General features: G+C 28.4%; 1 protein-coding gene across 6 annotated transcripts in view; it reads right to left on the reverse strand.

Moving 5' to 3' along the window:
* The window catches only part of LOC127279009 (uncharacterized), a 140,718-nt gene that overhangs the window by 16,217 nt on the left and 112,234 nt on the right, over positions 1–12,267 (reverse strand). For 5 of the 6 annotated variants that reach the window (XM_051301067.1, XM_051301064.1, XM_051301066.1 and 2 more), the window contains 2 exons: positions 8,773–8,988; positions 7,251–7,501 (listed from right to left, as the gene is read on the reverse strand). In XM_051301067.1, the coding sequence (XP_051157024.1) occupies positions 7,251–7,501; positions 8,773–8,967 (446 nt within the window). In that variant the 5' untranslated portion in view covers positions 8,968–8,988. Of the gene's footprint in view, positions 1–7,032; positions 7,502–8,772; positions 8,989–12,267 lie in introns of those variants that run through there. The other variant, XM_051301068.1, reaches the window with a different exon arrangement.

Here is a 12,267-nt window from a genome sequence, read left to right on the forward strand (position 1 = left end):
CTCGTACATGCTTCTGGTTCATGAATTCTTTTTAAATTATCGTTAGCAGCCATTTCGATTTTATAAAATTTATTTATATATTTTACATTTATTAATCTTTTTTCTAATCTGAACAAAAGAAATTAAAAACGTAAAATAACAATTCAAAATTCGAGAGGCTTGACACTTTATGTTTATAAATTCAAGTTGGTCGAGACTGTAAATTAACAAATTAATATCAGCAATTCTTGCTAGTATAAAATCGAGAAAAATGAAGCGAGTGTGAGAAATTCTTGTCTCGATATGCATCACGTCTACGTCGACGTTGTTAACTGGGAGTAATACCGAAGGAGAGTATATAAGTAAAAACTATTTTACCATATTTTATGACAAAGTGGTGCATAGTATCTGTATCATATTTTGTTAATAAAGTGTTAAAACTGTTTTTGAATTATCTGAAAAATGCGATCTGGTAGGATTTCGGTCAAAAATGATTCTGAAAATATGAAACACGCAGAAAAAGATGTCAGTATTAGTTCTCACTGACATTTTTCTTAAACTTGTTGGCCGTTGAGGAACACTGTGACAAGACTTCAGGTTAACAGCTAATGTTTTTATAAATCTCTCCTGTAAAATTTGATTTTTAAACTTTCGCTACACGTATCTTCTAAATATCAAATAGTTTGAGATGATTCTGACTTGTTTTGAAAAAGATATACTTATAAACATGAGAAAAAGTCAATAATTTTTTTATCTGTTGGTTTAAATGTTTATAAAAACATTTGTTGTTAACCTGAAGTCTTGTAATTCTTTGACTGAATACTTGACTATATCTGTAATTATATGCAACAAGACCCGAAGTGATAAATTAAATAGTTTTTGAGAAACATGTACCGAAAACTGTCTCTTTTTGCATTGATTTGAGGTGACTTAGGCGTTCTTTTAAATGATCAATTTTTGTATAGTAAATAATTATTTCCTTATTTATTACCATAAATGACAGTTATATTGACCACATTTTGAAAAGTACGGTAAATACTCATAAAAAATTATTATTGCGTACTCTTGGGCAGTACGGAGAAGAATATAATAATTTAAAAAATATTTAACTATGTAAAATTAAGTTCAGAATTATTTTATTATATTAAACGGACTTTAATTATATGTTTAATATACTTGACAATTGTTTTTAACATGAAGAAACTCATTAATCACTTATTTTCATAAATAAAAAAATTACATTTGCACGTGCTTTCTAACCTTCTATATAACAATTTAGTAATGTTAAACTTCTATAAAGTTTATGTTCATAATCATGTCTACGACAGAATTTAATTCGCAGTACCTAATAGAACCTTTTTATGCAGTAAATAGATGTTAACAGTTCTAATAAACTGAGATGTGTTGAGATATTTACCGTTTTGTTCACAGGTCTCTGAAAAGAAAAAAAAGTTTGCCTACGGTGCCAAAACAAATCATTGTTACCCGCTGCTTCCTTAGTACCTCCTAAAACGAGAAAACCTGATTCGAAAATTGTAGTTGTTCATTTAGGAAAGAATCACCCCTTTATAGGGGTTATTTGGGAGTTTTTCAAGAGAAATTGTTTTTTAACGATCAATTTATTAATCATTAAATAATCAATTAGTCATTAAACCATCAAATAATTTTAAGGATTTTTATTTATGTGTACGTTAAGTTAGATATGAATCAAGGTTGACAAACTAAAAGAAAATAGTCACAGTGTCGCCAGATTGGGGTTTTTCTCCCTATTTATAGGGGTACTTTAGTTTAACGGAGAGAAATATAGGGAAAAAAATTTGTAGGGATTTTCTGTTTCTACTACAGGAAGATTTAGGGAGAAATCCTAATGATTGTGGAGAGAAACTGTAAAGTACATCTGGCAACACTGAATAGTCAACCAATAAGTGTACGCTATTTGCGGTTGGCAGTTCTGACCCACGTGGAAAGATTCGCTAGGAAAGTGGTCCTGGTAATTTCCGCCGAAATTTTTATTAGAAATTCTGAAGTCTCATTTTCTATATACAAGCGATTAAATAATTTTTTAATTATTGAAAATTGATTAGGTTTTCACTTCTTCTACAAGTACAAATGTCGTCATTGTTATTAACTATTGTCATTTAATGTTTATTTATTATTAACGCTACTATTTATTTATTTACTTGGGTTACTGAAAAATTTGTTTATAAACTTTGAAAGAAAGATTTTTATTGTAATTTATTTTTTAAGAATTATGAATAATTTACAGAATAAAACCGGAATATATTATATTAAATTATTGTAAATGTACAATGTCGAAACAAGACTGTTTTATCTTTTTATTCCATTATTTAAACAAAATAACTATAAATATATTTTAATATATTGTAAAATAAAAACGAAAATTATTTACAGTTAAGATTGCGTTAAACCTACATCCAGTCTAAAATTAAAATTCTAAACAAATATTACGAGTTTTAAACAAGACTATTCAAATAAAAGAAATGTAAATCTCTTTGTTAAATGTAAAAAAACAACCTTAACAATGTGTTATAGATATATCAAAAGACGTTATGAATCTGTTTGTTAATAATTAATCAAAAATAAATTAATAAAATCGTAATTTTCTTATATAGTAATATCCAAATGTCTCACTAGAAGTTTTTTTAATTTTGAACTTTCCTACAGATTTTTTGTTGGTAATAAAACGTGATTTTTATTTATGAATTATTTACATTAGAAAATTATTAAACAATGAATGATTTTTTGATATTTCATTATATCGTCACCTTCAGTAGACTTTAATGCGTGTGTATACCAAATTTCAATCAAATCCGTTAAAAATTGTCGAAGATACGATGATGATTTATGTTTTAAAACTAAATTAAATTTATAAATCAAAATTTCTCAGTTATTCGTGTTTAAAATATAAAATCTAATATTTGTCGTACTAAAAAAAGGCAAAGGAAAAAAGGTGCACCTTTTTTTCCTATAATATGGTAATTTTTAAAATCAAAATTTTGAATTTTATTTACTTTTTGGGCCGTAGATTGTCTTTTGAGCGAGCATTTTTTTTTAATTAAGCGACCTAATTTGTTCTAGAACATTTGTGCTTAATTAGTTCTAGAATTTTTAAGTAACGTTGTTACTGCAGCGTTCTAGAACAGTGTTACAAAAATGTAACATAATAGATCTCTCACTGTACTTTAGATTTGTTCTCTATCTCTTCTGAAACAAATAGGTAACGAACATATGTTTTATGAATGTGGTACTACTAGAGTGGCTCAAAACTGTTAAAAATAGAAATCCATAAAAATATTTAAAAAATCATTTCCGTGAAATATTCCCTTAATATCACTGGGAGAATACTCCTAATATCACTGAGATATCATCATGAAGTGGACATTTTGATCTCCATTATATATCACAGGAATATTCCAAAAAATATTCCAATGATATTTATGTGACATACCGTGCTATTTGAGCACGGTTACTTTTTTTAAGTTAGGTAAATTTTACTCAAATAAACTACAAATTACAAATCACAATTTTACTTTTATTAAACTGATACAAAAAAAGTTCTGTAATTCTAGAATATTGTTATGAATCGGTTACAGAATTTTTGTAGAACTAAAATTTTTAAAAATTTATTTTGTTATCAAATTTTTACATATTTGTTCTAGAACAATGATCTAGAACATTGTTCTAGAATTGTTACAGATCCTGTTACTGCTTTTTGCCTCCAGGAGGACGACATTTTTACTGACCATTTCCTCACCAGTTCTTGAACTTGTTCTTTTTTGTTATAGAACAGTTACAGAACTGTTCTGTAACTTTGCACACTGGGATACCACTGTTGAGGAGGCAGTACATGTGCGATAAAGCTTGTATGTTGTTTGCTTTGAAATATGTCGAGTATAGTCCAATAGCGTTCCATCAGTGTTAAATTAGTGGTCTAATTGATATATTTGCGACGACTTAAATTTCGAATAGATAATCAAAGACGTTGAATAGACTCTTGGATGTCATTTAGACGTCGATTAAACCACACATTTCTCGCTGGGAATAAACATTTCTCCGCTATAGACGTCTGTACACTGAGAGAAAAAGGCTGTCGTTTTAGCGGTAAGGTCATGCTATTTTGGCATAAGTTACACTGCTAACAGAAAACTGCTGTTTCAGTATTGGAATGCTGTCGTTTTAGCATTGTGATTTATTTATTTAAAAATCTGTATGTATAAATTTAAAATTATCATTAGCAACTTGCAGAATATTTTAAAACGAATCAATTGATATATTATTGAACCTTTTATTATAAAATATTACGAAGTTATTGATGTTAAAAATCCATTCGGCCGAAAGCCTTTAAGTTTCGCTTTAGCTTCCGTCCGTCCCACAGTGATTTGAAATCAAAAAGTAGGGTTCAAAACAGTCTAGAGCCTACAAATCGCAACCGATTTTGGAATTTTTTTTTAAATAATCTTTAATAAAATTATAAGAGATCCCTCGATCCCGATTTTTGATTTTCAATTTGCATAAATAATTATATTAATATAAACAAATAAAAAAACGTACTTTTTTACATATTACTCTTATTTAAAAAAAATATGTAAAGTTTTTATTGTTAGATATTTAAATTTACTCCTCTGGATCTCTGAATTGTATAATGATGATATAGACTCATTAGTAAATTATTATAAACAAATTATATAAACAAATTGTTAATTTGGGCAATGATTTCAATTAACTTAAATGAAATTGATTACTCGAGGGTTTTCAGGGTCGCTGATCACGAATTCGATGTCAGTTTTTCAAAATTCAAAATGGCGGATCCAATATGGCGGACAAAATTTTTAAAAATCGCTTAAATTCGCTTGAATCTGGTTACTCGGGGGTTTTTGGGATCGCTGACCACGAATTCGATGTCAGTTTTTCAAAATTCAAAATGGCGGATCCAATATCACGAACGAATTTTTAAAAATTCATTGGATTCGCTTAAAAAAGTTTTCTTAGAAGACATTTAAAATTTTTAAAAAGACTGACGTATAATTTATATACCGTAACAAAAAGACCTAAATAACAATTTTCAATCGAATTTAATTTTTACAAAATTGTCTACCTTATTGGATATGCTATTCGATTTTGATTTTTTGAAAAACTAACATCGAATTCGTGATCAGCGATGCCAAAAACCCCTGGGTCACTATTTTTATTAATATCGATCTAAAATTAAAATTTGTTTATATAATTTGTTTATAACAATTTATAATTTTTTCATATCTTTAATACAAATCTCGAAAGTTATAAATTTTTGAAAATTTATAATTATTTAATTTTTTCAAATTTAACTTCAATTTTATATTATTTATAATTAATATTCATGATTGTTATTAATTAACATTTAAAAAAATAACTTTTTTGTTATTTGTCATTAATTCATTGTAACGTAAATAATAAATTATTCAATAAATTTAAATCGTGCTAATTTTATTGATAGTTCTCAATTAATCGATTTCCCAACGCACTTCATTAATGAGAGAATTTATCGAAACTGAAACATCGACACCTTGCGGACGCGAGAAGAACTATATTCCTAAAACTATTTTAATACTATTTTAATAGTAACTTTTGATTTTAAGTTATTTCATTACTTTCTTTGCTGAAAAACTTAATAATTTTTTGTTTCTAAAGTAGAGCAAAAGAACATTGCCACTGCACTCGCTTGCTGCTCATTATACCCGGTGTTTACTTTATGTTTATTATGTGCTCTAACTTTCACTATAAACATTCTTTCACATGCGGACATTTTAATCCCAGTGGGCACACTTGCTGAAAAGACGTCCTGAGGCTGTCTTTTTGCGGACGTGTTTAATTTGTCCCTGTATGGTATATCTTAAAAACGTGAATAATATGTCTGAGGTACGTCTTAAAAAGGTCTAATGTTTGTTCATAAAGATGTCTTTTTCATGTCTAAAAGACGTCTTTTTCAGATTTTGAAAATAGACAATTTTTTATAAAAATAACTTTTATATTATATTTTCTAAGTTCAACGTAAACATCGAAACTGTTTAAGATAAATGTTATAAAAATTTCTTAAGTTCGATTCATTTCATTGACAAATAAGTTCGTAAACTTTGTAAAAGATTTTATCTGTCTCCGATGGCTCAGATACTTAACCCCTTCGATGTGAAGCAAAAATCGTGTTTCCGTGCCACCAGTGTGCAAAAAAAAAATTTTTTTTTTAAATCTTATATTACCATATTGTATGTTTTTATTAACATTAATATTATATTAAGTAAAACTATTTTATTTTTAAGATGCTGCTATAGCGGTCATGCACACTGGTGGCACGACTTATTTTTGCCTCTATAGAGGTCAGTAACAGTGAAGGGGTTAAGGCGTAGAGTTTGAACCCAACGTATCGCGGGTTCGATCCCAGGTCCGGGTGGATTTATTCATGCCTGATTTCTGTATAAACGTGTACAAATAAAACAAAAATCAAAATAAAGTCAAAATTTAAGTAAGACAATAAATAATTAATGTGTTTTAATTTAAAAAATATTCTGAAAAAAAAATTCTAAGTCTTAAAGACGTCTTTCAGACGTTCTTTTCGGATGTCTTTTAGACGTATTCTGGCCTGACATAGAACGTCTTAAAGCAGTCCTTTGTATGTCTTTATGATGTCTTCGAGACATTATCATCAAAGTCCCAGGATGTCCGCGGACAAAAAAAGACGTCTTTTAGACGTCTCGGTGCCCACTGGGATAATCAAACAATCTTTTTTAAACCTGGAGATTCAATACACCGCAGTTAACGTTTAAACTTTCAATGAATCTTTGGGGAATTTTCGATACTGTATAGGAATTCACATGAGATCCCATGTGGATTACTATTCTTACTATTTTTTTGGCATATTATTTTTGTCAATTTCCTACATCAATTATTTCCTTAATAATAAACAATATCAAATCTTACAAAAAAATATCATATAAAATTCTAAAGATTTCCTTATATAAAATCTTACATAAAAATATTAAAGAAAGAATAAAGAACAAATTGTGTTTATGTGAGTTTGTTTTATTTAGCGTTGTGAAAGCATGCGAATAAAATAATAAACTTTACAAAGTGTGTATAATACGAAAGAAAAAATTTTTTAATACAGAACAAATAAAAATCAATTATAAACACGTAAGACTCAATTAAAATTGATCAGTGAATGTTAACAATGTGTAAAACAAGAATAAAAACACAATATCAAGAAACTTGTAACCTACTGAATTCCAACGATTCCACATGCCAAGCGGTCTCCAGCATCGCCTGTTTCCAATGATAATGAAGTGTTTCCCTTTCCTAGATCATCTTCTTTTTCGTGAACAACAAATGCTCGACCAAGAACATTGTTTGGTCCACTTAGAGATATTATCGAATCAGTAATGTTTATGACTGCCTCCCCTTCTTTGTTTGCAATTACGTTACCAAGATCTCCAACATGCCGTACCTTATCGTCAGGTGCTCCATGATTAACCTGTTTTTTAATTGTTTATATCATTATTACCATTAAAAAATCACAACTACAAATTCAGTTTTTTACCCAATAATTAATGATAATAAGGGAAGCATGAATATTTTCTTCATTATACTTGCCGGAAGTTTTGCTGTGTCGAATTAAAAATTATCGACTTTACATTTAGTAGAATTTTAAAAAAGTAGATTTTAATGAATCTAATTTTAATATCGAAAAATTTCTATTTAACAAAATTCTAATTTTGTAGAATTTCTAATTAACTGAACTGTGATAAAGCACATTTTCCAATATATCGAATTTTCAAATAACACAATTTTCATTTAACAAATTTTATATCTAGAAAAATTTTCATAAAAAAGATAATTCTTATTTATCAGCATTTTTCTTTTATTAAATTTCTATTTATCCGACTATTCACTTAAAAGTATTTTTATTAACATAATTTCCAATTAAAAGAATGTCTATATAACAAAATTCTTATTTAACAAAACTTTTATTAAAAAAATTTCTATACAATCTAATTTTTCATTAATAGAATTGTCATTTAACAGAAATTCTACTTAGCTAAATTTTTAAGACAGAATTTCAAATTCAACGTTACTTTATTTGACCGAATTTTCACTTATTCAAATTTTCATTAGAAATTATGTTAATAAAAATACTTTTAAGTGAATAGTCGGATAAATAGAAATTTAATAAAAGAAAAATTCTGATAAATAAGAATTATCTTTTTTATGAAAATTTTTCTAGATATAAAATTTGTTAAATGAAAATTGTGTTATTTGAAAATTCGATATATTGGAAAATCTGCTTTATCACAGTTCAGTTAAATAGACATTCTACAAAATCAGAATTTTGTTAAATAGAAATTTTTCGATATTAAAATTGTGCTCACTATAAAATCTACTTTTTTAAAATTCTACTAAATGTAAATTTAATAATTTTTAATTCGACATCACAAAAATTCCGGCAAATCTAATGAAGGGAATATTCATGCGTCCTGATGAGAGTAATAATAATAATTAGTGTACTAAATTAACTAGATTAACTCTCGTCCAATTTAACTTTTATTTTTTATTATTCTAAAGGTATTAAGAATTAACGTATTTAGAGACAAGGATTGAAGCTACTTATAATATAAGTATACATATTATGTATATTTGGTTGTGTGACTGATTTCTTATCCAGTCTTCGGGTATTTAAAAATACCATTGTTACACTAACATAATAAAAGACATGTTTTTAAAATTTTATTTTATTAATCAACTTACTTTTTCAGGATTAAAGTGTTTGCCAGTAGAAATGCAGCCTTTAGATATATCTCCTTTTTCATGGACATGGAAACCGTGAGAACCAGGAGAAAGACCATAAATTGAGCCAGTTATTATGACAGGCCCATTTTTTCCATCTTGAACGATAAGTAGGTTTCCAGTAACATTATTTTTTTGCACATTATTGGGTACCATTTTTACCACAGCTCTTAATTCCTGTAAGTTTTTTTAAAAAAATATGTAATTTTACAAACAAAAAGTGAATTTTTCATGACATTACAAGTAGAATGATTTTTATTTCCTATTTTCAAAAAAATCTACTTTAACAACTTTTTGTACGAAAAAATGAACTAAAACATTTGTTTTTAAATGATACCCAAGTAGCACGGAATATTGGTTGAACGTAACGGTGATATCAAGTGGGAATATTCCTGAGACATTCAAGCGATATTATAATGTCCGCTTCACGGGTACATTCCACGGTGATATTCCTGTGACATTCATGTAATATTCGCATGAAATTGAGGTAATATTCCCGTGAAATTTGTGTGATATTGAGGGGATATCCCTGTGATATTAAGAGTAATATTCCTGTGATATTGAGGAAATATTCCTCTGATGTTGAGGGAATATTCCAGTGATATTGATGTGATAATTTATAAAATTCTAAAAAAAAAATTTTCTATTTTTTTTGCATTTATTTATTTCTTTATTTAAATATTCAAAACAAACAACATTTTAGAATTTTATAAATTACAGGAATATTTTCTCAATATCACAAGGATATTCCCTCAATATCACAGGAATATTCCGCTCAATATCAGGGATATCCCCTCAATATTACATGAATTTCACGGGAATATTCCTTAGTATCATACGAATATTACACGAATGTCACAAGAATATCACCGTGGAATGTCTCCATAAAGCGGATATTATGATGTTGCCTGAATGTCACAAGAATATTCCCGCTTGATATCAACTTGACATTCAACCAATATTCCGTGCTTCTTGGTTAGCGTGTTGGGAATTTCTAGAGATAGCAGGGTATTTTTTCTATCACGATTCAATAAAAGTGAAAGTGCATATACTTTTGACCTTATTGCTCGTTATTAGATTTGTCAAGGATCACGCCACCCCTCTTGTGCATATAGCCAATGACTCAGACGTAACTCTTTTGTGGTTGTTATAATTAAAATTAAAGTTCTTTTTTTTGAACCCGTCATTTCTCTTTTTATATAGAAGAACGAATTACACAGGTCTACAAGGTATTCATATTAAGAAAGTATATAGAAGTCTCTAGCACGTCAGGTGAAGCAGAAAAAAATACTAAAAACCCTCAAACACTCATTTTTTGGGGACTTTACCCCAATTTTTTAAAAAAAATTTTTGTCTCGCGCATACAAGTCTTACAGTGTACAATTTAAGCTTTAATTTAAGCCCATATAGAAGTGTCTAGCACGTCGGGTTAAAGAGAAAAAAAAATAATGAAAAACCTGAAAAACACTATTTTTGGAGACTTTACCCCCACTTTACTCAAAATCCTGACGTGATACGCAAGTTTGGAACCCGTGTTACTTTTATTTAAATTATCAAATTACACCTTACTAAGTGAAAATATTCAACAAGTCTGCCGTCGAAAGTAAAAAGATACGTCCGTGTTGTATATTTCAAATGGACGGACGTATCTTATTAATTATTTGGACAGCAGAATTAAGAGAAGACGGGATAAAAAGATAAAAGAATAATTTAAATATGTTTTATCATAATACTCATTACTCATTGATTTTTATTATTTTGTCATTTGATAATTTTTTTTGTCATGTTATATATATGGGGTAAAATTCCTGTAGCGTACTTAGTAAAAAAAAGTTGATCGGATCGGGCTGTAACTTGCACATAGTTTAAACAGAAAGATGAAAAAAATTTGACCTACATGTTTTCGAAAAGTTTTTTGCTGCTGTTATGTAGCTTATACCAATAACTAATAAAGTTTAGTGTATTTATGATATTCCAACTTTGTTGGATTCAGTACTAAGTTATAAAAAGATGTCGCTAAGTCGGGTTTTCAAAATTTTGTCACTTTTTATTAAATAATAAAAATTATTCTTTAAAAAGTGCTAATATTTGAAAACCTTTCAAAGTTTAGGTATTATTTATATGGATTTAAAAAGATAAAATTTTAGTACCAAGGGTGAATTTCTATATCTACTTAAAGGATCGCAATCCTAATCCTGTCATAAAGTACCCTTATTTAGGTACCACTCTTACGGCACATCAGAATCATAAAACATTTTAAACTCAAAATATGTTTGCAAAGACAGTTGTCATTTCGTCAGCACCAAACACAGATCCAAATAAATATACATTTAAACAGAGCAAAAAAAGAAAGAAAAGAGGCTGAGAAAATCGAGGGTGAAAAGAGGGAAAAATTTCGACTCGGGTTATGACTCCTTTAACAGAAATTCACTTGAATTTTTGATTTTTGTCAATTTGGTTAATAATGACAAGCTGTCCCCATTTACCCCAAAAATTTGAAAACTCAGGGTAAATGGGGACAGCTTGTTATTATTAACCAAATAGACAAAAATAAAAAATTCAAGTGAATTTCTGTTATGGGAGTCATAAGGAATAAGAAAAAAATTTGGTACGATTTTTAAGTATGTTTTTTTCAAATGCGAAACAAAATACTGAAATAAAAAAATATAGGGCAGAGTAATCAGGGTTGGACATTGGTCATGGTTGAGCCATTGCGTTTATTTTGTTTTACCATACTAGATCCATCTTTCTTTGCATGTAAGTATTTGTTAGCAATGTCAGCGAACTTTTCACATACGTTGTAGAGAAGTGTGCGAACAATAAAGACGTATTATGCAAGTCAGTGCTGTACGCTCAACAAAAAACTTTTTTCTTGTTTCAAATGAAGACAATTGAGTGCAGAAAAAATATGTCAAAGACAAAGTAACTTGACTAAAATTGTTCATTAAGATGTTATATGAAAATGTGGAACGTAATATGGTGTTTGGATCACGCGTTTATTTTTGTGCGTGATGTGACGCTAAACTACGCGTGAGTCAGGGTTGAGCCACCAAAAAATTTTGCAATTATGAAGGGTTCTTGAAATGGAAATTCATTTGTCGACTTAAAGAGGTGTCAAAAACTTCATTTCCATTAGAATGAAAGGAAATACAAATTTTTGATAATTTTTTTTTCACTTTTCAGACCAGCTTTGCGATACAAGCGAAAATCTGAAAAGCACATAATAAGGGATTTTTATTCCATTTTCTTGGTTCCTTTACACATTTCTAAGTGTATTTGAATGCCATTCTATCATTTGAAGGTCATTATTAATCATTTATCTGCATATTTCATTGATTTTCTACAGTGGCTCAACCCTGACTACTTTTTTTTTTTAATTGACTATAACTCCGAAACTTTTGGTCAAATATTTTTACAATGTTCAGCAAAAACATTAGATTATAGTAGATCTTTCGA

The sequence above is a fragment of the Leptopilina boulardi genome, unplaced genomic scaffold (assembly GCF_019393585.1).
Source record: "Leptopilina boulardi isolate dan_hultmark-lab unplaced genomic scaffold, ZJU_Lbou_2.1 LbouV2_213, whole genome shotgun sequence".
NCBI lineage: Eukaryota > Metazoa > Arthropoda > Insecta > Hymenoptera > Figitidae > Leptopilina > Leptopilina boulardi.